A 26,192-nucleotide genomic window follows, 5' to 3' on the forward strand; every position below is an offset into this window, starting at 1 on the left:
CTCCCTTCACCATCCTCTGCTCCGTTTGTCAAGACGGGGGTGGAACCTGATGCTCTGCTCTTAAGCAAATTATAACAAAAAACAAAAACCTAACAAGGGCGCTCTAAACTTCATCTGGAAGCCCTCTGGTGTTTTCCCATTTCCTAACAGTCCACACCTAGAGGGGGTTTCATTTAAGAGGTGTTTTTTTTCTGTGCGCCTTCCCCCTTTATGTGGCACCACCAACACACACTCCAAGGATCCGCAGAGGGAGCTGGTGTGGCTGGGAGTGAACGATTCTGGATAAACCAGCAGAAACTTTCCCCTGCTCACATTTTTTCCTCTCCCTTTTCCTGCGCACAGCCTCTCTCTCTCTTTTTTTTTTTCTCTTGAGGGTGATTTTTTTTTTTTTTTAAGGCACCTCCCTGCTCCTCTTAAGATCTTCCCCATGCATCTCCACCTGCACCTCCTGGCCGCTGCAGCTTGAGTTAAAAAAAAAAAGAGAAAACATCTCCTTCCCTTCTCCTGGTTTGGACTCTGGAGCCTGCGTCATGCCGCCACACCTGAGGTGCAAACCGGTTCCGCTGCTGGAGCGCACCGCGTTCTTCTAATTGGATCTACTTCTGATATCCTCTGAGGGAGACTTGGGCATGCTCTGCTTTCCTCTGGAGAACATTTGCAACGGGAAGAAAGTAGAAATAGCAGAGTGAGTATTAGAGAAGGAAGAGAGCAATAAGAAGAAAAAAAAAGGAGTAGAAACTTTACCTGAGAAAGACTCTAACTTAGTTGTAGATGTTCGATCAGGCCACGACTATGGGCGATGGGAGCCACCGCTGTGGCCCCAACCCACTGGACAGGATGGAGGGGAAGTGCCGCCCCGACATGGGCAGCAGGTCCCCGGTGCAGAGCTCCATAGACACTCCGGGGACCTCGGCATCCACGCCGACGTCCTCCAGCGAGGACGGACACGAGAAACTTCTGGGGGTGGACCCGGACTACTGCCGCAGGATATTAGTGAGGGGTAAGTGAGCTAAAAAAATACTAAACCTGAACTTGAAAAGTAAAGGTAGAAAAAAAAAAATCACAGAGCAATCTGGATGGAATTGAACCAGAAATGATCAGAAAGAGAAAAAAAAAAAAATCAATAACTGGTAAAGTTCAGAGGATCAACATATTGGCAGTTTCAATTTTCCTTAGAATTAAAAAAAAGATGCAAGAAATAGTTAATTTTTAAAATTTAAATATACTAAAACGTGCTTGTAAAGAATATAAAATGATAATTTGGGTTTAAAGAGATACAGTATATGCACAACTTTCTTTTGCAGTGGTGGAAGAAGAGCACCTCTGCTGCTGGGAGGACTGTAGAGACCTATTATTACAAGCATCAGCTTCAGCTTAAAAAAAAAAAAAAATATATATATATACATATATATATATATATATATATATATATATATATATATATATATATATATATATATATATATATATATATATATATATATATATATATATATATATAAATACACTACCAATGTAAACACAATTATTTTCGTTCACACATAAAATTGACTATTATGGAGATTTTAAATTTAGGCTAAATACGCACTTTATTTGTGGTATATAGTTAATAATAATAATAATAATAGGTTTTATTTATAGGCGCTTTTCAGGAGGCTTTTCAGACACAATCAACTACAAGTCAAAGAAACAACCGGTACAGAAATATAAATTATTGCTTGGTTGGATCTATAAGATTTCCACAATTCTGTTCTTAAAATGAAGATGAACTTTTATAGAAAAGTTTAAGAAAAAAAAAAAAGGAGGAAAAAAAACAACTGCAGGCTATAAATAATATCCTCCCTGTTAAGCTTCTTCTAATGAAGGAAAAAATTTGATAAAAAAATGAAGCAGGAAAAAACACACAAAAAAAACTAAATGTGTATTTTTCTGCTTTTTTTTATTTAAAGATATCAGCAAAAAATGTCACTTATGTGCACATCCTGCTGCAGGAGGTCACCACAGGATAGGAGGTTATGCACTGCAAAACTCCAGAAACTACATTAGAAATAGCACAAAAGTCCTTTATTGTTTGTTTTTTATTGCAACACAATTACAGATTTTTGATAAAATATAAATTGTTGAGAGTAAACATGTTATATTGTATAATATTAAGAAGAAAAAAATAGTGTAATATCTACATGATTAAACATGCATTCCAGTTAAAATGGGTGTTAAATATATATAATAAAATATTAATTATTATTATTTTTTTTTAATCAAATATCCTTGATTTTTTTTCTTGGTTATATTTCGTATCTTTTATCTTAAATTGATTCTGAGAAATTTCAGACAGACATGAAGAATTCCAACGTGGCCCCTGCAGCTGTGTGTGTTTGGAAGATTTGCTAAAGACAGAATCAATATGTCGGCCCATGTTGGTGTGGCAGGAGGCCGATGCTGAGGAGGTGATGATCACTGCTGCCTGGGCGCGTTTAAAGAAACACATTGCTCAAACCAGTCGGACATATAAAGAAAATGCTGATAAATAAATAAATAAATTTAATAAATAAATAAATAAAACAGGAAAAGACAGAGAGATGGGAAGACACGAGAAAATAAAAGGAAAAAGACATTATAGGCATCCGTTTAAATTAGGTAGAAATGCTTAAGTTAATACTGGGTTTTGCATTTTTCTAAATTCTTATGTTCAGTAATAATAATAACATTAAAACGGAATTATTTTTGTTGTTTTGTAGGTCATTGATTGCCAAAATTAGAATAATCCTGGAAATGACCCGGTTAATGTCACCGTTAGGCCTACCCCATATATTTTATTTACTAATTTATTTATGCATTGGAGCTGCCTATAAGCTCTAATGTATAAATAAGCATGGGTTTGTGAATCACTGTCTCCAACAAGCATCTTCACTGCAGGCTGTAGCATTATTTATAATGGAAAAATAAAAACTGGTATAGATGAGGAATGGTTTCAGTGCGCACACAGTCCAGCTGTTATTGGCTGCATGTTTGCAGGGATGGGATGTGTTTCTGAATCAGAGTCCCGGTTGCTTCGGGTTTTTTTTTTTTCCGCAGAGCGACCGGGGTCACAGAGAGGTCAGCAGGTCTCTGTACTCAGCCGCTGCGCTCAGCCTCTGTGGTAGAAACACGCTGCACACTTTGAGCTGCTGTTTGATTTTAAACTGAATAAAATGGGAGAACAAAAAAAAATCAAGTATCGTGTCTAGCTATTTAATTGTGCTTAGTGTCTTTTTTTTAAAGCTACGAATCAGGATCGGCAGAGCCATAAATAATAATAAAAAAAACAAAAAAAAAAAAAAAACAGATGCAGATAAAACAAGGAGGAAAATATTGAGGTTTTTGATTAATCTCTGCATGCAAAGTACCTAACAGAATATTTTATATTTTATAAAGCTGCAAATAATTTTTTGTTTTGTGTTTCTATTAGCCCAAATGTGTGTGAACTTTTTCATAAGACCCCGGCGAGCGGATAGGAAAGCTGCAATAAGCTCACACAATCCAGCCGTTCATCCATCAAATAAATAAATACATGAATAAATGTTTGCAGGTATTTTGGGCCTTTTTGCTACTGCTTGATTTACCGCCTGAAACGCCCCATGCAGCTGCCTCTGTTTCATATTTAATTCAGCTTTCTTCATATTTTATTTGACTGCATATTTTATGAATGAACAAAGAGGAGTTTTTTGGCTGCTGCTGCGTGTCCACCCACAGGATAAAAAAAAAAAAAAAAAAAAACAGGAACATGCTCAGTCTTAAAAAAACAAATCACATATCGATAAAAAAAATGCAATTCGTGTTGGTTAATCATTTTAACGTAGGCTATATATGATTACCATTAATATATATTTCTACCGTTATTTTATTTTTATTTTTCCGGTCAGTCCTGATTTAAAAAAAGTGTAAAAAAAAACACCAAACAAACAACAACAAAAAAAAACCCCGAAGGAAATAAAAAAAAACACAGCTAAACGAAATCATAAAATACCAAATAAAATCATATATCTATAGAATAATATTTTAATACGCGGAATAAGATGAAGTAGTTTGGAAACAGCGCGCTTTGTTTGCGGAGAGAAAAGATGCGGATCCGAGTGTGCGCTGCTTTGCTTTGAGCTTCAGCGACATGAAACAAACTCTCAGCCAATCACATCTGAGATGGCCTATATGGCTCAATGGGCAGATGGAGTTACATCTATTTATTTATTTTGAAAAATGCATCTGTGTGGAGTTTATTTCCTAGTGTTTCCAGAATAACTTTAGTGAGTTTGTATTTTTACAGTCAAAGTCCCTATGAATTTATTGGTTAAGTCTACAAATGGAGCATGTATTCATAACAAAACAACAACAAAACCTACTCTTAGGCATTGCAGGTGATGCCTCACACTTGAGACAAATATTCGAGGAAAAACACCAGATTGGAACCAATTATCAGTCTTATATTTTACATCTTAAGCCAGTTTTTGCACCATTGTTACTGTATTTTCTACCTGGAATAAACATTAAAATCTTTTCTGGCAGAAATAAAAGAAAAAAAAAACCCAAAATGAATATTATTTATTGCGTTTGATAACTATAGGTTCTCTATCTGGAACATTAAAAACAAAGAACCCAACTAATAGGACATATTTCTAATAGAATATTTTCATATAGTAATTTAACATCACAGCCTGCAGTAAAATGATTTTCTATAGATGTGCTTTCTAAAACAAACACAAGCAGTTACTCATTCATGCTCTTTTGAACCCTGAAGCCATATGCCTTTATGTGTGTGTTCATAAATATTACATCAGTGCGGAATCATATGGGCCTGAGTCACACCAGCCTAACAGGCATGTGTGTTTCTCTGAAAATAATAAACCAATTTTTTTCATTATCTGTAATAATATAGCAGCTAATAATACATGCACTCTTTGTGTTTTCCACCATTTTCACAGACGCCAAAGGAACCATCCGGGAGATCGTCCTGCCCAAAGGTCTGGACCTGGACCGGCCCAAACGAACCCGGACCTCCTTCACGGCTGAGCAGCTGTACCGGCTGGAGCTGGAGTTCCAGCGGTGCCAGTACGTGGTGGGCCGCGAGCGCACGGAGCTGGCACGGCAGCTCAACCTGTCAGAAACACAGGTAGGAACTCCAGCAAGCTTTAATTTAAAACAGTTACTACTATATTATTTCATTTTTTACAGTTGTAAACAGCCTGCCGGTGGCTTTAATAATAGTAAAAAAAAAAAAAAAAAAAAAAATCATAAAGGTCACAGCTGTTTGCCTACTCTGTGATTTTTTTCTTAGCCAATCAGAGAGGGAGGGGACGGGGCATCATTGCCACGCCCAGAATTGCTTCTTTAAATGTGGTAAAAAACAAAACAAACAAACACACACAAATAGGGCTAAATTCAGGGCAAGAAAATAAATACAAAACAAGACGAAGCTGGGTTGAGTTTTAAGCGCACAGAACTAGAAAGGAAAAAAATGTTATGTATAATCCCACAGTAATAACAATTAGATTATTATTATTTAACCAGGAAAAAAAAAAAATCCCATTGAGATTAAAAACCTCTTTTTCAAAGGAGTCCTGGCCAAGAGGCAGCAAAATACATAAGAAACGGAAGTACATTAATTTAAATGACAGGTACATTAAAAAAAAAACATATGAAGTAAAAAAATTACAGATCATTGAGGCTGCTTCAAGTTCTTTCACTTTCAACTTAAAAGCATTTAAAGATAAAAACTCAGTCAACTTCCTGTTTCTTTATAAAAAATTCCAAGCACAAGGAGTGACTTAGCTAAAGGCTTTCTTCCCCAGTTCTGTGTGGGCAAAAGGAACAGAGCAACAGCTGATCGTTGGATCTCAGGCTATAGGAAGCCATGCTTTTCTGTGTAAGTACAAATGCAAGAGGGCAGTAATCATAGAAGGGCCTTGCAAATAAAAGTGTACCAATGACACTGGCTTCTTATAGAGAGGGAAGGCCATCCCACCTGAGAGCACAGGTCACAGTGATGTCATGGCTCTATAGTTTGTGATGAACCGTAATGAAGCATGTTAAAGTAGTGGAAGTAGGAGCCCAGTGCAGCTGCTGAGGCCCTCATTAGTGCTGACTCCGGGGGTGTTAATGTGAAGGCCTCAGCTTCCTGCTGCTGCTGCTGCCGAGGAGGAGGAGGAGGAAGGCTGGATGAATGGAACTGTCTAAAAAATACCTCCAATGGCCTTCAACTGTGAACAAACTCTAAATCATACAAAGCATCAATGCACTATAACATTTATTACCTTCATTGAAGCACCTTTTAGAAAGGATGGAAAAGGCTTTTAGCTGGCATCAAGAGGAGTTTTTTATGTCTCATTACAATATGAGCACAGTTTGGGAGGGTTTTTAAGCAAATATGCCATCTGTTCAAGACTAATCATGCAAAAAAGGAATCTATCTATCTATCTATCTATCTATCTATCTATCTATCTATCTATCTATCTATCTATCTATCTATCTATCTATCTATCTATCTATCTATCTATCTATCTATCTATCTATCTATCTATCTATCTATCTATCTATCTATCTATCTATCTATCTATCTATCTATCTATCTATCTATCTATCTATCTATCTATCTATCTATCTATCTATCTATCTATCTATCTATCTATCTATCTATCTATCTATCTATCTGTTTCAGTTGTAGAAAGCAGGAGAAGTTTTGATGTTTTTCATGAGTCTTCCCATTGCCCTGCCACAAAAGAGCCAAGGTCCGAATGTAAATCTTTCATTCTATTTATTTATTTCTAACAATGTTTTGAAATGGTTAATTTAAATGGCCTCACTTTTTATGGGCTTTATCTCAATGTTTTCTTTTTCCAAATGCATGGAACAATTTATAATGGACATTTAAATACAATGAACACAATCCTTTGCAGGCAAGGAAATGTATATATATATATTGTTTTATCAAATATATGGTCTACATCACAAGTTCTATTTTATCTTTAAGTTAAGATGGTGTTTTAGTGGAAAACATAGTCCCATTTTAATTGAAATGAGACATACTGGCTAACTTGAGGCTTCTGTATTTTTTTCTTGTTCCTTTAATGTTTTCCTTCCAAGCAGTTTTGATTTTTGTTCATGCTCTGTCCCTTAAGGAAAATAAAAAAATCTGCAAAGAACAGTTTTCCTAATTATGTTATGTATAACAACTATAATATATCTTTGTAAAATAAAATAAAAAAAAGGAATACCTGCTTTAATCCCAAGTATAACAGCATACCTGTTAGATACCGTATATAAGGAACTTGAAAGAAAAAATTAAAAAGTGAAGTTGTTATATATATATATATATATATATATATATATATATATATATATATATATATATATATATATATATATATATATATATATATATATATATATATATATATATATATATATATATATATATATATATAATTTTTTAAGGTAGTAATCTCTAATCCGATCTACATTCATTGCTTTGATGAAGTTTAATGGCGGAAAGCTCCAAATTAGAAATAAACGAAGAAACGTTCGGAAACATGCACGTGAAAAAAAATAAATCTCAGAAAAGAACAACAAAAACAGATACATAAATGGGCGCATAATTATCAACAGCAAATTCTCTGCAGTAAGACTTTAGACTCTTTAATCTATTAACTATTCTGCACACAACAACCAGAGGCGCTCTCTGCGTCATTTTGTCGCTTTTTGCGTATTTTGAGCAGATTTAAAAGAGAGCAAAACTGATTTAATTCAGTTTCCTTTTAATCAAAGAAAGATCACATGCATTTAATTAAGAATCGTATTAAGATGCAGTTTTCACCAATCACAATAACCCGGTGCCTCATTGTCAAACCATCAATAAAGCAATGAAGTAACGTAAATAAATGCAAATACCGAAACGCAGAAACATATTCATGTTATGCATATATCTTCCTTAATTACTTTCAAGCTCACGTCATGTATGTTTAACCTTCGATAAATATATATATATATATTTTATATGTTTAATTGATCGCGAGCTCTCTATTTTCAAAATAAAAGCCGTTTTATAAAATTCTTCTTTACATAACTCTACTTTTAAAAAGTCATAATAAGAAAATCCTAATTGAAAAAAAACAACAACAACATATTTTACAAGAAAAAATAAGAATCCACAATTTTGTTTCTAAATTATGACACGAACCAAACTTTATTGAAATAATTTTTTTATATTGGATCCATTAGCTGTTTTTTTTATACCTTTCTTCTGTCACCAATTTCATTTTTATATTTAAGAGCTATTAAAGATAAATTCTTGTTTATTTTTTATTTATTTCTGAGGACCCCAGACTACAAGTTAGTCATTATTTGGAGTCTTTGTATTGATTTCTGACATGTATTGTTAAAGTAAAATCCACAGTAGCATTCATTTTAGTTAAAATTATAACAAAAGCTACAGACTAAAAACCATAAACAAGGACTTTTTTTCCTTATTCAAAATATTTCACCCTAATTGTGAAGGGTTAGTGCAGGATCCCAACCGGAAGTGGGAACCCCCTGTCCTGAGTCATCCATTACCAGGTCTCTCTCCCTTGGTCCCGGCAGGTGGCTCCCCGCTCCAGGGTAACACAGCGGGGGGAGGGGGAGTATAAATAAGCTTGCTTTCCAACATGAGGGAGAGAGAGCCTGTAGATCTGTAGTCGTTTTCCTCAGAAATGATGGCAGATTACCACTGGCTATTTTTAAGATGTGTCAGCTTTTATTGTGAAGGTCTGTCTCTAGCAGCGTGGAAGGAATAGTAGGATTCAAGTCATATTTTTAGGGTCATCTCATCAGGTTCTAAAAGTTTCCTGTCTTTCCTGATGATCAAAACTCTGAAGAGTGAGTGAAACCCCTCCCAAACTTTTTATCAGAATAAACGTGGAGGCATGCAGTTAAACAAGCCGTCAGGCTCCTCCTTACAAAGTTCCTTGCAAAAATATTCACAATATATATATATATATATATATATATATATATATATATATATATATATATATATATATATATATATATATATATATATATATATATATATATATATATATATATATATATATATATATATATATATATATATATATATATATATGTTCTCTCCAAACTAAGAAATAGAGTAGATAGAGGACTGTGCAATTTTGATATGACAGAAAATAAAAACCATCAAATGCTTTGCTTATCAGACCTACATTAGCCTTAATAAAACAAACAGCTATGAGGCTGATGGTCCCTTTAGAGGAGCTGCAGAGATCCACAGCAATGAAAAAAACTAGTGATGCAATCCACAAATCAAAGGCAAGAAGAACATTTTTGGAGAATACAGCAAAGATGCGAGGCTTTTCAGATTTTAATCTGTAAAAAAAAAAAACTTTTGATACTGATAAAAACAAATTGTGATGTGAATACAGGATGACCTTGTAACTTGGTGCTTTCACACCAAGGTCATGAAAAAGCTATTAAATGAATTGTATGCTGTGGGGACAATCTTAACTCTGCTAAAAAAAAAAAAAGCAGCAAAGACCTGAAGGTACCTCGCTCATGGAATCATGTTTTAATCTTTAATGTAAAGCAGAGTGAGCATCCTTTGGATGTAGGCAGATTATTGTGTTTTCCTTTCCTCATCTGACAGTGTTCAAAGAGGGATTTTGATTCGACGCATTTCGGCTCTTATTTCGATGTCTTTTTTACATTGAGCTTAGCAAGGGTTAGGTCAAACATGCCTTAAATTCATTCAAAACACAGCCTTTGTTGCAGAGAGGGACTACAAATGATCCCATCAAGGAACATTCTGTTGCAATACTGTGGTAACCTAGCTTTTTATTCGGTGACAAATAGAATATTTCTTTTATCAGTGTTTTTTAACCTTACATTTACATAATCCTGTATAAGGTTTGTGATCCAGGCCTAAATTTTTTATTCAAGCTATATTTTTCAGAAAGCGATAACAACACCAGTTCACCTCTTTCTTATATTAGCTCCCACTTGTTGATGAAGTTTAAAAAAGGACTGCTGAGGAGAGCAACAGAGAAGCAGCCAAGACACAAGAACTCTGGAGGAGAGTAGAGATCCTGAGAAAATTAGTTTGGATAAGCCACAGATTTGGCACTTATTTTTACACTTACTCCTAATTTATTTAGCCAACTAAACCGCACCATTTTTTTGGTACATAACCTCAACATGCTACAAAAATCAGGGAAACTCTACTGTATGGCAGAAATCTCTCCTTGGATGTTAACCAGGTGCCTATTGGAACCACTTAATGGAGAAGCTAAAGAGACTATATACATGTGTGTAAATATACAGTATATATATGTATGTGTAAATATATATAAATATATAAATGTGATATATCATATTTACACATATACATATATATATATATATATATATATATATATATATATATATATATATTTATGTGTATGCATATATGTATATATATATATGTATATGTGTAAATATGAATGGATGTATATATATATGCATACATACACACACGATAGGAACATTAAATTTAAACTAAAATGTAATTTAAGAATCATTTTGTTATTTTTCACTTTGAAGATGGACCTAAGAAGGATCATTTTAGTCTTACAAGGTCCGCAAATAGAATTGGCAGTATTATCTCCAGCCCTGGTGTTATGCGAGTCTTTCCCCTTGCTGAGAATATACGATTGGGCTTGGAGCCACAGGCTTTGTAAGCTGTCTATATTTAACAGACCCTCTCACGATCTGCGCATGAACTGTACCAGACTTTCTCAGAATGGTGACACCATTTCTAGGGAGAAGAGATTGGTCAAGGGGCCAGGCTCTTACGTTCGATGATTCGTTTGACCGAACTGGGTGCAATAATATGTGATTGTTTTCAATATTATCATAGTTTTGTCGAACACTGTATAAAATATGCAAAAGCTAATATGAAGGCCTATTGTTATGAACTATAAGCTCGTCCTAAAAATAATATTATTAATAACATTAATATATTAAATAAAATTGTAATAATGATAATAATAACAATATTATTATTATAAGCACACCATTATGAGCTATTATTATACCAACCATTCTGAAGAAGAATAAAGAAAGAAAGAAGAGATAGAGCACAACATTGTTGTTTCCATTTGCTGGCAGTAAAGATGAACACATCTAAAAAAATAAAATAAAAACAACAGCAAAACTACAGCCCTACCAACTCTTAGACAACTTGTCCAGGTAATCATTAAAATCAGTATCTCATGGCTTGTAGACTAATTGCAAGTGAACATGGAGCCTTACTGAGGTAAGTTTTTAGTAATAAATATTTCTCTCTTTTTTTAAGGTTTATAGCCAGAGTATTTCTCTAATTTGTAAAACACACTATCAGTTGAGCAGATTTCATGAGGATGAGATATGTGTCTTCTAACTGTGAATGAGCTCATTGTGAGCATTGTCGCCATGACGGCGCAGACAGACGATGTCTGGCCACTTGTCTGGAGCATTGAGGACCCAGCTACGGTGCAAAGGCGTGCAGATGTAGGCGAGAGGCAGATACACAGTGCAGGAATTGTCCGCAAACACTCGGAGTAGAGAAAGAAATAGGAAGGGACTGTGACAGAAGGACGGATGGTTAGACGGATAGACAGACGGACACTTGGTCCCTTTGTGCTTTCATTCACTGGACGTGATGCTGCGTTGCACTATGGGTAAAACAGGAACTTTTGACTGACTCAATGATGGTCAGAAACAAACCTCTAAGGCGCTGATTATCTAATCAGTTGATTAGATAATCAGGGAAAACATAATAGCAATTAAGTCTCAGCCGAGTCCATCCATAATGACTCGCTCAGACAGTTGCCTGGCTTCATCAGCCGATCTTAAAGAGCCCAGGATAGTGTAATTTTCCAGGCGTACTAAGCAATATATAATCTTTATACTCATGTAGAAACAAGAAATCAGTAAAATTAGATAGAGGGGTTTCTACACACATGATCCTCCCTCAGCACACACGCATTCAGCACCTTTAGTGTGACCTCAGGCAATTGTTTTCTGACAATTGCTTCTTCTCTAAGTGAGACACAGAGACACTTGCATGGAAACCTAGAGCACCAGTCAGGTGATGCAACACTGACTGCCAATAAAGAGGTTTTCATTTCAAAACGTTGATTGGATATGACCTGACATAACCCCAGATTTCACTGCAAACTCTTTCTTTAATATTTTCTAAATTTGGTGCGCAGAGCTAAATATAATCAGTTTTTTTGGATTCTGCCTGAGCTCACGCAGATTTTAATTAAACTCGACTGAAATTTAAACCCAATGTTTAAAACCTCAGGACAGTTGAAATTCATGCAGTTTGCAATTTAGTTTTAAACTGATCCTTCAGTTTTACCAACAGCTTTGACTTAAATCTAACAAAGATATCTTAAGTACGGTGTATCAGAGATTATTATATATAGATGCATATTCTAGAGGGGGTCACTGGAAACTGAAACTACTGCCGTCAAACATGTAGTGGAATCTTATTCGATAGCAACCGTGCTTAACTGCGTTTTAGCAAATGAGCAGGCTGACCTTGAGGGACCTGAACCACATGAGGAGAAGACAATCTATGGAGAGTGGTATATGGGGAGGGGCAAAGCCATGAGGAAAGAGGGATGAAGAGAGTGAAAGAGAGGGAGAGATGGGCTTCATAACAGACCCAAGTGCTTTTGCACTAAGGAGGATTAGTCAGCAATATCTACTAGCTATTCAGTAAGATGGGGTTAACCCCCAGCTGAACCATGACCGGAGCTGCTCTGAGGTCTAGAGGTCAGGGAGAATGTGATGATGACGACAATGATGTTAACATCATAAAAAGCTTGTTATTTATTCATTTATCTCATTTACTGTAAGGCCAGAAGTAAAGCATGTGAATAGGTAATGAGGACACGGAGTAGAAACAGGAGCACTGTTGAGAGAGCCGTTTCTATCAATTAGAGACGTGTTTACATGAAGCAGCTCGTAGCGCCAAGCAGAGGCGATGGTAAACTTCACAAGCAGCTGACGTCAGAGACAGCAGAGTGCTGTTTTGTGATCACAGTGCTGATGTAATGCCCTAGATTCACATTCAAAGATTCAACATATTTCACCCATTGCTTCCTTCGTGTATTATCTGTAGTTAGTGCATCCCCAAACATATGAACACATCTAGCCTAAAGTTTGGCAGCAATCCCAGATATATTCCAATATGAACAGGGGGTATTAATCCTGTCTAATTCCTAGAAACAAGTGTGAGATTAGGTTCAGTCAAAACAAATGATCCACATATGCAGTCATGGAGATAAAATCACTAAAGTAGACAGCAGCTAAACAGGGAGTAGGCTACAGCTTTCCAAAATAATTAAACTTTAGTTTATTCATACAGAGCTAAGTTAATGTAAATTTCATTTCAGGGCTTTTTGTAGATCCATAGGAGAATAGAGGTCAATTTTCTTCAAATTAATTTAGTTGAGTTCAGTTTGATCTAAAGAAACTGCAGTTATATTCAGTTCTATTAGGATTCTCCATCCCTACTGATCTTACATCACCTCACTGCAGTTATCCCTTTGGAACTATTTTATATTTTGGTCACATCACAACCACTTAGGATTTGTTTACGATCCACCAATAGTTCAGTCTGACTGGATTAAAAGTGCGTGTACCCCGGCACCTTTCCTGGGTTAACATGGACTATAGGAGTGGAGGTGTTCTGGGGATATCTGATTGTATAGTTTGTACACCAACAAGCAAATAATCCACACAGATGAAGGTCATACAAAAAAAAAAAAAAATCCTACTCAGGACTGCATCTATTAGTTATTTTCATATTAGATTAATTAATATTTCTTCTGATTGATCAATTAATCTAAAAGAGATGTTTTAAGTAAATTGACATTTATGAATAATCAAATGTTTGAAATAAAAGTAAAGCTTTATTGGACTAATTTTATTACTTTTAAATCTCTGTCAGTCTAACTAGCCAGCTAGCTACTTAGCTGTTTAGCTCACTTATCTCTATTTATTCACTGTATTTCTGACTGGCCATTGGTAGCACAGGGTGGAGTGAAGTCATAGGCCTCCATATTGGTACTCCCTACTTAGACCAGTTGTCAAATTCAACCCATTAAGTCATCAGGTTAAGACTAGACTCACCTTGATGAGATGAATGGAGTCTGGTGTGCTACTGCTTGGGTGGAAAGAAAACCAGCAGCCACACGGCCCTTTCTGGAACGACTTTGACACCTGTGATGTAAACAGTACGAGCGCTACCGCATCGACCAATGAGGATTTTCTCATTTTCATGGGGGCTTAAGACTTTTCAAAATAAAGATAGAGTCATCACTTTGACGCACTTGCAGTTTCATAGCATCAATAGATTACTGTAATTTATGGTAAAGAATAGGCCCATCAGATTTCATATTCGGTATAAAGACCATGAAGTCTATAAATCATGTAATATAACATATTACCCAAATCCATCACAACAATATTAGCTTGTTAATGGAGCATAACAAAAGTGATAAATTGATGATGTACATATAATATACATGCATTGATCACATTGTTATGGTAATTACATCAGATTACAGGCAATTTTATGCCGCGATTCTGTGAAAGTGGGGAGTACCAAGATGGCGGCAGGTGACTTCGGTTTTTTTCGGTCCATCATCACTCGTGTGAATAAATAGAGATCAGTGGTGTAGCTAGCTATCTGAAATGAATTCAACCTTTTTTTGTGCTAACTGCTCAGGTTATCTTAAAAAATATATATTTTTAAAGCTTGTATACAGTTACTCTAGGTAGAAATTTGATTATTAGTTGGCAATTACTTCAGTAATAATTTATGATCTATCTATTACTATTGCTTCTCCAGCCTCTTTTCTTTAAGCATTGTCCTGTTTTTATCCCTAGTGTCAGCTCCAATTAACTTTCTTTTTTCTGCTAAGGGCAGTTATTCTCACAGCATGATGCTACGACTAAAACTTCTTAGTAAGAGGTTATGGTTGTGCAAAAAATTAAATCTTTCGTGTCATCCAAGAAAAAAAAAATGTTTTTTTTGAACAACACATTTCTACTGGCAAATGTGTAAAGGACATATTTGTTGACCCCATTATTCATAACTGTCTTACTGAGAAAGTCTCCAACTTAAGCTGCAAATCTCTGCATCTCCTGTAAAGTTACCATGGGCCTCTTATCTTCTTCTCTGATTGGTGATCTCCTTGAGAAGCCCTGTTAGTCTGGGTTGAAGACACTTGTTCTGTCCTCCTTTGTTATTATGCATTGGTCTTTATCGAGGTGTAAAATAACATACTGGTACATACTTACGGTTCAGATGTGTATTTGTACACTTCTTCCACATCATTATGCACTGTTTTGTGTTGGTAAAGCTTATAGTAGTATGTAATTTCAGTAAAACTGTATAAAAGGTTTGCATCCTGAGTAAGCATGTGGCAGAAGTAGAGAGAAATGACTCCCTTCCAGGTTATATACAGGTGTTTTCATTTGGTGTATTACTGTGCTTATTTAGTATAGTAGTAGAAGGCTTTTTTTTTCATCATATCTGTGTGCTCAGGTTGGGTACATGAAGTTCTAAAGTCCCTGGTGTGCCTGGTACGATCTTTGTGCAAAAAGTTTTTTTTTTTTTGTGTGCATGCTTGTCACATGGCTGGGATCACAGGGTCTGATCAGGGTCATGGTGAGAGCAAAGAGCTGCTGCAGGGGTCATTAAAAGTGTGAAAGAGTCACCCAGTGTCCTTATTAAAACGACAAAGTGCTTCTCTTCACTGTAGGGTTTTTTAACACCAACATGTTTCAGTTAATGATGTTTCCCATCGGCACAGCTTTACTACATGGTGTTGAGTGGGAAACATTTTTCCTGGCCTATTGTTTATCTCTGATTGGGCTCAATGTTGTTCCAGGACAAAGATGGGTTTATAGGTGAGTTATCAAATACCCACTTGATCTCCACTCTTAGTGGCTTAACCTTTCTACCTCTGGGGCAGTTCACCAGCCTGCACTGGTTTCACCACTGGCATAACTGGTCTACACGTATACACATGCCTTATCCTTCGTTCCATGAGCTCGACCATATGCGGCCGCCTTAACACCAGCATCTGCTTTAGAGATACAAAATAGATTAAACTCCAACCAACGTTGCAACATCAGCTATGCAATATCCCATTATCATTATTGTATGCAGTTTTTTGTTGCTGTGTTTTAAGTGTGATGAATTCCTAGAATATTTCTGGCTGGTTGGATGGAAAATATCAGATGTAGATTTTGGTGAAAGCTCATGGGAGCATTTTGATGGCAAAAAAAAAAAAAAAGAAAGAGACTAGTGACAAAAAAGGGGGTAAATTGCGGCCAATATCAAAATATCCAGCATTAATGTTGTAATAGCTTGTTGTCTTTAAACCGAAGAGCCCTAATCTGGTTGCATTGTTTTCATCATTTTATGCTTCTGTGTTGTTTTGGCTATTTCTCTGTTCTTCTGTCTATCAAAAGGAGATTAAAGGCTGATTCAATACTGTATATGGATGGTATGGTGAACAGATATATCCATGTTTCACATAGGAAACCTGCTGCTATTGCCTGTCTTTGTGTTCTAAAGTAAAATAATACATTGGGTTACCATTGTAAAGATTTGGGCATTTGGTAGGAAGCAGCAGGGGTTTGTCTGTTGGCTAAATGCAGATTTAGGTTGTTAATCTTAAGAATGCAGCTGTTCATTGTAGCTGCACCCCAAGGGATGGTTCCCAAAACAAAGAAAATATGTAGGAACCCCTATTTAATCTGGCAATAAATATATGACCTTAACAAAAAAGATATATTTGTTAGGAAAAAAGGTGAGTAAATTTAAATAGGTGTAATGATTGTTTTAGCACATCCTACCCTCTGGCATTCCTGGCATCGTCAGCGTTGGCGTTTTCATCACAGTGCAAACGGAGAAGGCCAGAGGGTGAATCCCAGGGCAAATGCAGGTCACGCCAGATCTAGATCTCCCTCGGTAATCTCTGCCCCAGCTCTGAACTCTGGATCCCATTAACAAGGATTTGCGTGTAATAGTGTAGCTGTACCAAAGGCAGTATTGCTTCCTTTTCTGCTCATCATTTCCACCCATCTAATAAAAACCCTGTAAAATATCATCAAGCTTCTTTTTGGTCTGCTCTGTTCTTTTTTTCCCCTTCAGTAAGATGTAGGAGGACTATAATTGTGAAACGTGCCTTTAGCCCCGCCCTCCACCCAGGGATAAGGGAAATGGATTGGCAGAGAGTGTTATCTGTTGTCAAAGCCATTTATGGGATATCGTTGTTTTGGAAAGAGCTGGCATATGACGAAAATAAAAGCGGAGATCGAAAGACGGTGTAGGGACTTAAAAACTGCATCCAGCATGAGAAGAAGTCTGTACCGTCTTGCGTACCTTCAATCCATCACTCTGTCTCTTTCTGGATCCCACAGCTCAGTGTAGAGTGCTGTCCCCGGCACTCTACACTGAGCTGTGGGATCTTCTCCTATCCCATTATTTGCGCCGAAGTCTGCAGTCAAACCCATGATCTCACTTGACCTAATGTCCCGCTGAGCTTGCTTTTACAGAGCGGTGATACGATGGTTTACACCTGCAAGCTTGATTACCAAACACACCATCGATCTATAACTTCATCCACTGGAGAAGTCGACTGCTGTACTTGTTCAGATCCTGCATAAATAAAGATCCAAAGATTAAAAGCAGCTTGTTGTCCAAGGGAAAACATTAAACTAAAGGAAATTTAATAAAGTAACAGGGTTGCAAGGCGGGGTTTTAAGCACTTGTCGGTATATTGGATCAGTTGTAAAACCAACTAAACCCACCGACTCTAATCCAATGCTGCAATCCTTTTAGCCAGCCTAGCTACTAATTACAGCAGATATTCCCTCATGCTCCATCCCTTTAAGTGATCTAACTCGGTGCAAGCAATGTAAAACTTGAAGATTTCAATCTTTCTCATAGACTATCTTGTTTTTAAACCCCATGTCATTAAAGTCTACAAGACTGTAAATTCAGGTATTAAGGAACCCCTGTACCACAGAAATACTGACTCAAAATTTAAAACTGAAATTAGACAATAAGTAGAGAGGTAATGTGATCTTCCCTTTAATAAAAACTCTTATTTTGAATTATGGGATTATTTCCTGCTTTCCCACTTCTGACAATGTGTTTGTAGGGAAGTGGTGGTCTAGTGGTTAGGGCATTGCGCTTGAGTTCAAGCACTACTCCCATAGACTGCCACTGTGGGTCCCTGAGCAAAGACCCTTAACCCCACACTGCTCCCCGGTCGCCGCACAATGGCAGCCCACTGGTCCCCAATGGGATGTGTCAAATGCAGAGAGTAAAATTCATGCTCTGTACTTGTGAGGGTGTAATGACTTGTACTGACTTAGACCTACTGTAATCCCAAACCACCCCCTATGCTCTACCGCTATTGAGTGTCTCACCCAAGGAAGTCACACTTGCAGCTGTGGAGGGCACATTAATGAAGGTTTAAATGACGGGGACAGCCTCTTTCCTCCACCGATCCCCTTTCCTATTGGTTTCCATGTACAAACCCATATGGATCTTTAGAGTTAAATAAACTCCATTGTGCATGTGCGTAAAGCCAGCATTACGTTTTTTCTCTTTACTCCTTACCTTCATCTACTGGCTTCTGGTCCTTGGTGGAGGAAGTGGCACTAAGACATGTAATGTGCAAAGGTACTGCTGAGCCCTTAACGAAGATGACCACCAAAAACAAAACTATGGAAACAAAGATGTGACGAAGGTCCATAATGGAAATAACTACATCAACAGACATGACTGAAGAAAATAAATATGAGGGGCAGGCACAAAAAGTAGCTAAAGTTGAGGATGAATGGAAAAGTATGGGTTTGTTTACAAAACAGGCGGCTTCTTCGTCCACTACCAAAGCGTTTCTGGAAAATTACACAATTCTGTGCGTTCTTAAATGATTTAATCTAATGGAACGCTTGGTACATGTATACACACCTCATTATTGGATCATTTTATTTTAGTGTCCATGTAAATAGAGATTTGGAATTTTCGATCAACCAAGCTTTCCATCAGATTGGGGAAATTTAAATGTGTAGCTAGTGTGACAAAGATGCAGGAAACCATTGAAACTTTCATTTAAATGTGTCCCCTCACCCTACTCACTATTGGGTTTGGGATGGCCCTTATTATGGTGGAGCCTAATGGAGACTACAGAAGGTTAGTGCTTAGGGATAGGGTTTAGGGGTCAGTTTGGGACTGGGCCATAGTAATACTGGGCAGTCTGCAGAAACTGGCTTTAAGAACAACTCCACTACTTCCTGAACTTAAGGCAGCTCCTTAGTGTCCTTAATTTTCTACTAATTAATCCAGGTATGCCTGACCTCGGTAACCATGGTCAGACACACCTGGATTAATTAGTTCATCTAGTAATGAAAGAAAGGAAACAAAGGAACTGCCTTAAGTTCAAGAAGAAGTGTAGTTGTGCATAGAGCCCATTAGATCTGGATAAAATCTGTATAAAGTTAAAAAGAATGTACGACATGATATGAAGACATTGAAAACAATGAAATCATCCTGCTAACTGTTAGCTGCTAATTATACAAACTTAGCATTTCTACTTCTTTCCAAGGTTCTATGTTTATTGCTAAATAACCTAAAGGAATCTTACCATCAAACTTAACATTTCTTTCATATTTCTGAAGTATAAACAAGAATAATTTGAATGAGCTGATAAAACAGATGACAGTTAAACACAAGGAAATAATAGTGTATACCTACTGTACCTACTGTACCTTTAAATGAGAAACATGGGTCTGGGAATTGAATTATACTTAGTCTGACTGTAGCTGCTCTTCCATTACTAAAGTGTGCCAATATATTTTGCAATTACAAGTGTTTCCATTAAATAATCGCCTTCCTACGACTTTCTCCGCTGACGTCTTAGACTTTTTTGCCTGCAGTAACATCTTGTTGCTTGTTATGACTCGTGATGTGAAAAAAGTGTTTCCATTGTAGTTTTGTCAAATTTTTGTAGGACCAAAACAACCCCCAAAAGTTTGAGTTTTTCCATTGAATACATTTATTTTCATTGTTATTATTTGCACAACTTGGAAATACAGCTTGTGTTGCAGCTTAATGGTTGGAAACAGTTGGATTTATTAACTATTTTGTTCATAGCTAAGGTATCTGTTAGTTACTGTTAGTGAATTTCTTGGAGTACTATAAGTTGGTTAGTTTGTGTATTTGTGTTGCTTTTTTTCCAGGGTTGTATTAGTTAAACGAAAATGTCTTTTCCAGCTGTTTGTGTTTTCAAACTCAGTAGCCAAATCTTCACTATACGAGGTACAGTGTGAGTGAAAGATACAATTAAAATCTACATTTATAGAAAAATGTTTTTACATTCAATATTCATACATTTGTAATGCATGTCAGCTATATTGGCTTTCAAGTTTTGGGTTAGTGATTCAATTTGACTTTCCTCTCTGGAAATCTGGCTTCTGCCAACATTTCTTATATTCAACTTTTTTTCTTAAAAATTGAAAATTTAAACCTTTAAGTAAATACAGCATGACGTATACTAGGTTTCCTTTAACCCTGCCGATGAAAGTCAACTTTACTGTGTTTTTCTTATTTATTATTTTCTTACTTTTTCTGAACACAATAGTTCTGAGTTTCTTCTTGTTATAATCTAAATAGTGCTGGCAGTTAGGAAAGAGCTCAGACGAGGAAGCAGGATGCTTCCTAGACCCAATTAATTAAGCATGCTCACGCTCCTAGCTGCCCCTAGGAGCTAGATGGTTGCCCACAATTCTTTGCTAACAGGATGTATAGACACAGCCCACCTCAATGAGTTAAACAAAACCACATTATTTCTTCACATGTACTGTGAGTGACACATACTAATGCACACACTTTCATATGTTTTGGATTCTATGAGGGAGAACTTTAGCCATTTACTACTTGTGCGGCAGACGAAATACTGCGATCCCAACTTCACCAGTGTCATCTATATCATCTATGTGTATGTCCATATTGTATTGACATCTTTAAGGCTTAGGGCTGTCTGGATTCAGCAGTCCAGAGCTCCTTTCCAACCCTGGATAGTGTTTTTACTGTTGTTTTTTGTGTGTGTTTTACTTGCAAAAGATGAAGAGTGAGGAGCTAGGAACAAGAGATAGGAGACAGAGATGGGGGATCTGGAGTCAACAAGACATCTCTATGTCATGTATTTATTCTGCCTAGCAACTGAACCAGGTGAGTCCAATCTGCACAGGTTAATTCACTCTGCAGATTGGACTCACCTGGTTCAGTGGCTGGGTAGAACAAATACATGATATAGAGAAGCTTCATTTTTCAAATTTCGGTAAAATTCGACCTCTTGTTTTTACAACCTGAGCATTCGCCCTCTATTGGCCAGTCAGATTAAAGCAGTTCTTCATTGGCTTAAATGCTCACATCTTTTAGGCATTTCATCAAAAACACACCACAAAGGTCTGATTTCAAATGGTGCCTTTGAAGGTGCGATGGGTTGAAGAGCGAGTATAAAATGGTGGTGAATTTTTTTTAAATTTTTTTTTGCTGAGAACATTGCTTCCTTTTGTTAGATGAAATACATAGAGGCTTAAACAAAAGAAAAAAAACTGAGTACTGCAAGAATTTAGAATTTAGTTAAAGTGCAAATGGGAACATTTCCAAAAGCTCCACTGCAAAGAGCTAAATCCGAACAGCCCCAATACTCACTGTTTCTTTGGCTTTGGTTTACAGATCAAAAAGAGCAACATTGTTGGGTTAGTCAGTGAAAAAGCATTTACATATAAATTATTAGCATACTTTTTTTGCCTGGTTAAAATTGTTATTTTTTTTTACTGGTAATAACACCAATCTATAGGGGTCTGGTCTAAAACTCTTATGTAAAGTAGCATCACGTTACAGATGCGAGAAATGTCTCCCTGCTCTGTGCTTTACTGCTTCCTCTAAGTTGCATGAAACAAGCAATACTTTAATAAAGAAGTTTAAATGCAGCGTATATAAACGAAGAATTCCCTTCATGCTGCCCTAAACCTGCAGAGATCAGGGAGTTGGCTATATCTTGGTCAGCAGTGACTACATTATTCATGTGTGTGATTCCTCTCAAGTCACCTAGGATTTGGGCTCTCCGTCCAGCAACCTCCCATGACCCCCCCGTGCCCTCCACTCTTCATCACACACTCTCTAAGTTGTTCACGTGACATGAAGCTACGCTGGGCTCCATCAATTAAACATGAGAGACAAGGACAGGTGGAGTTCACTGCACTTTCAACCAACGTGCTGCTTCTGCTAGAGAGATGGATCATGACCTAGAACTCTTAGTCTTTCTATCATACATCTTTTGAAAACATTCATATTATCTTTGGTGGTGATGTAAATGCACTAAATGAGCTGAAACTTTCCACTGAATTTAACATACAGTATAAACCTAAAAAGTATGAACAGTAAAAAAAAAAAAAAACTCATTGTCATAACATTTAAAACCCTTAATACCTTAAAAGCTGTTTCTTTTTATTGAGTTGAAAAGATTTAAGGTAAAAATCTGTAGTTTACTGTATTTATGCTTAATAGCAGCAGGTTGTTAATTTTTTATTGTAAAAAATGTATTTAGCTCTATACCTCTTCTCTACTATAACATTTCTAGCTTTGATTGAGAAAAGCATCCCCACAGAATGATGTGGCCCCCCTTATGTTTCAACATGTGAATGGTTCGCTCAGTCTGATGTGAAGTGTTAAGTTTTCTCGTATAAGCCATGTGGAAAACTTCCAACTGGATGCCTTATCTTTGCAATAGTTTTCCTCTCAGTAAGTTTTTGTTCAGGCCAGATTTGTCTGTTGCACATCTAATGGTTGCCCTGCCAACGTATTCTACCAACAAAGGTGTAAATACTTGCATGTCCTCCAGTTTCCATCTGCCTGTCATTTTTTTTGTAATTTTCTCCTTGTAAATTTTGCAGCTACACTTTCCAATCATTTTACTATAATTGTTTGAAGAGAAGTCTCTGAGATGCTTGGCATGTTTATTTAATTTTTTTTTTTACGCTGCTTTGCAATTGAAAAGGGTAAAGCTGATTTTATTCATGTGAATAAAATTCAAGACTTTTCAGGTTGTGTTTACTAAAAAAAAAACAGATTTTTATATTAGATTTGGACTGATAAAACCCAATAAGAAATCATTGAAAAAATGTCAAAAGGCCCAGTGTTTTCAAGATGTGATATATTCAAATTTTCACACCCAAATGTGATTTCTGTCTGGATCGCTTTTTGCATGTGTTCCCTCATCTCCTCTGAGTTAACTTCCTTTTGACCAAATGTGTTTTACTGTTGCAGGTGAAGGTCTGGTTCCAGAATCGCCGGACCAAACAGAAGAAGGACACCACCAAGGATTCAGACAAGCGCTCCTCCTCCACGTCAGAGTCTTTGGCAACCTGTAACATCCTGCGTCTCCTGGAGCAGGGCCGGCTCCTGTCAGGACCTGCCCCACCTCCAAATTCCCTCCTGGGGCCCCCAGCCCACCCCACGAACGGCTCCCTGTTGAGCAGCCCCGGTGGGGGCTCCTCTTCCTCCCCGGGAATCAATAGCAGCACCTCACCCAGCTCCTTAGCGGGCGGGACATTCGGGCTCTCACTGCCATCTCTGGGCGGCACTCCATCGTCGCCACGACTGGGGGTACCGCCCCCACACTCCCTCTGCTTCTCCATGCCCTTACTAGGGGGGGCCCATCATGAACTGACGTCCACATATGGCTGCGGGTCCTCGGCCTTCGAGCCATACATGCGATTAGACAGGAAGGAGGCAGATCTAGGTGGGAAGAAAACCGTTTCCTAAACGGTGAGGCCGTCTTTCAGGAGCCAAAAGGAGGATTTGACTATACGAGCTTCATCCTGCCACTGGACAGGCAAAGAAAATATGAAACAGTGACAGGGTTGCTTTGTAGCAGCACTATTTTGTGAAAAATGACACTCAAAAAGTAAAAAAAAAAAACACTTGATGGAAAGTGTTAAAAAAATTTTGTTTTGTTTTAATTACCATATGTGGCAGACAGTTCTCATCATCACTCTCTCTTTCCAGTAGTTTTAAGTGACTCTTTGCTTTCTGTCCAGTGAGTTTGTGTGTATGTGTGTGATTTCCTCTCTCTCTTTATGGGCCTTCATTTACTGTTCATTGAAAAAAAAAAAAATTACAAAAAATAACAAAACAAAAAACATACCTGACATGAATAATTTGAACCCATTATCAGCAGACCACCTGTAACAGGACCGCCACAGTACGGCGTTACCTATTCTCCTGTTTAAGGTGTATTCTTGTACATTTTTTAAGCTGTAACAGGTTCTGTGGTGAGGCTGGTAAGAGACGAGCGGTAATTACATCTTAATATTCTTGTTCAAGTGGCCATGTTTGATTTTTAGTTAATGTGCTATCACAGTAGAAAAGAAACACATGAAAAAAAAAGAACCGTAGCATCTTAATATCAGTCTGTTTGGTGTCCAGATGTAGTTTTTGTAAAACCGTCTTTTTTTGTTTTCTTTGTTTGTTGATTATTATTTCAATTTTGGTTGTAAATGAAACAGTAAATGTTAGGATCCAGATGAACGGTGCAAACTTACAGTACATATCTAGATCTTATGTGTAAACGTGAAAGGAAATGAAAACAAAGATGAGGGTGAGAAAGATAGTGAGGAAGCATCCCACGGAAAAAGCTTTGGAGGTGGATGAGCTAACGTTTATCGAGGTCAAGCTTCAAAGAAGGAGAGAGGGAGAAAGAGAAGACCTCTGAACCAAGACTAACGTTTGATTCACAAGTCTTACAGCTTTTAAATCAAACCCCGAAAGAGTTCACAGAACGAAAAATAATCCATTTACAGAGAATATTTTGTAGAGTTTTGCTCCTGCTGTCTTTTTGAGGCTCGAGCTGCAGCTGCAGGCGGCGGATCGACATGTCGCTCCGTCGAAAATTCATGTCCAACAAAGATACTGGCTCCAATGAAAGAAAACTCTAAAGAGACACCAAAATATTAGAAAAAGTTTCATTTATTCAGGTCATTGTAAAGAACAGAATTAAAGAAAAGAAGATAAAGTATTTCCCTCCAAAAATATATAGGGCAACATTTTTCCTGTTATCCCTGAGGCTGTTGCAAAGACATGGATTTTAACATGTGGGAAAATCAACGGTTTAAATTTATTGACACACATCTAACAAACATAAGGAGGATGCATGGGCGGTTCTAGAAAGGGGCCAACAGGGGCCAGTGCCCCTTTAGAACCAGTCCTGGCACCTGTTATGGCCCCTTGACTGAAGACAAATTCTGTTCTATATGATGGCATGCATTTGTGCTGAAACAGTAACTAATTGGTTCCTTGGATAAAAAAATGATATATTGAATTTGAATTTAAAATTGATTAAAAAAATTTACGTGTTGCACCATTAGCTCCAGCTGTATGTAGATAGGAGCACCATCTTCATCTGCTAGATCAGGGTCCTGTGGTCTTCTGATTTTTTTTCTTCTTTTAATTCTGCTGCTCTGTGCCCCCCATGAAAAAACATTAAAATGTCTAGAACTGCCACTAGGAGGATAAATTGAAGAAATGAAATATTTCTACTTACACCGTCATATTTCGCTGCTTCTTTAATCCATTAATATAGGCAGAGAATGTAGGTCAGCATACATTAATGGTGATGAGTTATTACCAATCCTAATAATATGGACTATAACAGGTTATATCTTTTGAGATCTAAAATCAGATCTGATATTTCACAGGAATTGATTTGTTACCCGTGTTACTCTACTCTGACACATAAAATCTAATTATTTGCAACAATTAGCAAGCCACATAAACAATCTAAATGGATCAAAGATAGGAGATATTTCTAAATGGTCTGAATGTGGTAAAAGCAGCTTTAACTGCCGCTAGGAGGTATTTTTTGGAGAGATGGATGCAATCTGTAGGCGCTTTTTTGATGGCCAACTGGAGCAGCCATTTGTTAAAAACATAGAAAGCAATAGAGACTTTTACAGCTGTCAAAATCTTTTGTAACACCAAAACAATTCTCTTAATTTATCGGTAGAGAAAAAAAAACATACTAACACTAAATTGGTGATGA

General features: G+C 36.9%; 1 protein-coding gene across 1 annotated transcript; it reads left to right on the forward strand.

Moving 5' to 3' along the window:
- On the forward strand, positions 1-26,192 carry vax2 (ventral anterior homeobox 2). Its single transcript, XM_038270373.1, has 3 exons — positions 1-1,000; positions 4,956-5,143; positions 23,420-26,192. The coding sequence occupies exons 1-3, from the start codon at positions 772-774 to the stop codon at positions 23,915-23,917; spliced, it is 915 nt and encodes a 304-aa protein (XP_038126301.1). The 5' UTR covers positions 1-771; the 3' UTR covers positions 23,918-26,192.

Source organism: Cyprinodon tularosa, unplaced genomic scaffold (assembly GCF_016077235.1).
Source record: "Cyprinodon tularosa strain WSP-4 unplaced genomic scaffold, ASM1607723v1 ctg76, whole genome shotgun sequence".
Taxonomy (NCBI): domain Eukaryota; kingdom Metazoa; phylum Chordata; class Actinopteri; order Cyprinodontiformes; family Cyprinodontidae; genus Cyprinodon; species Cyprinodon tularosa.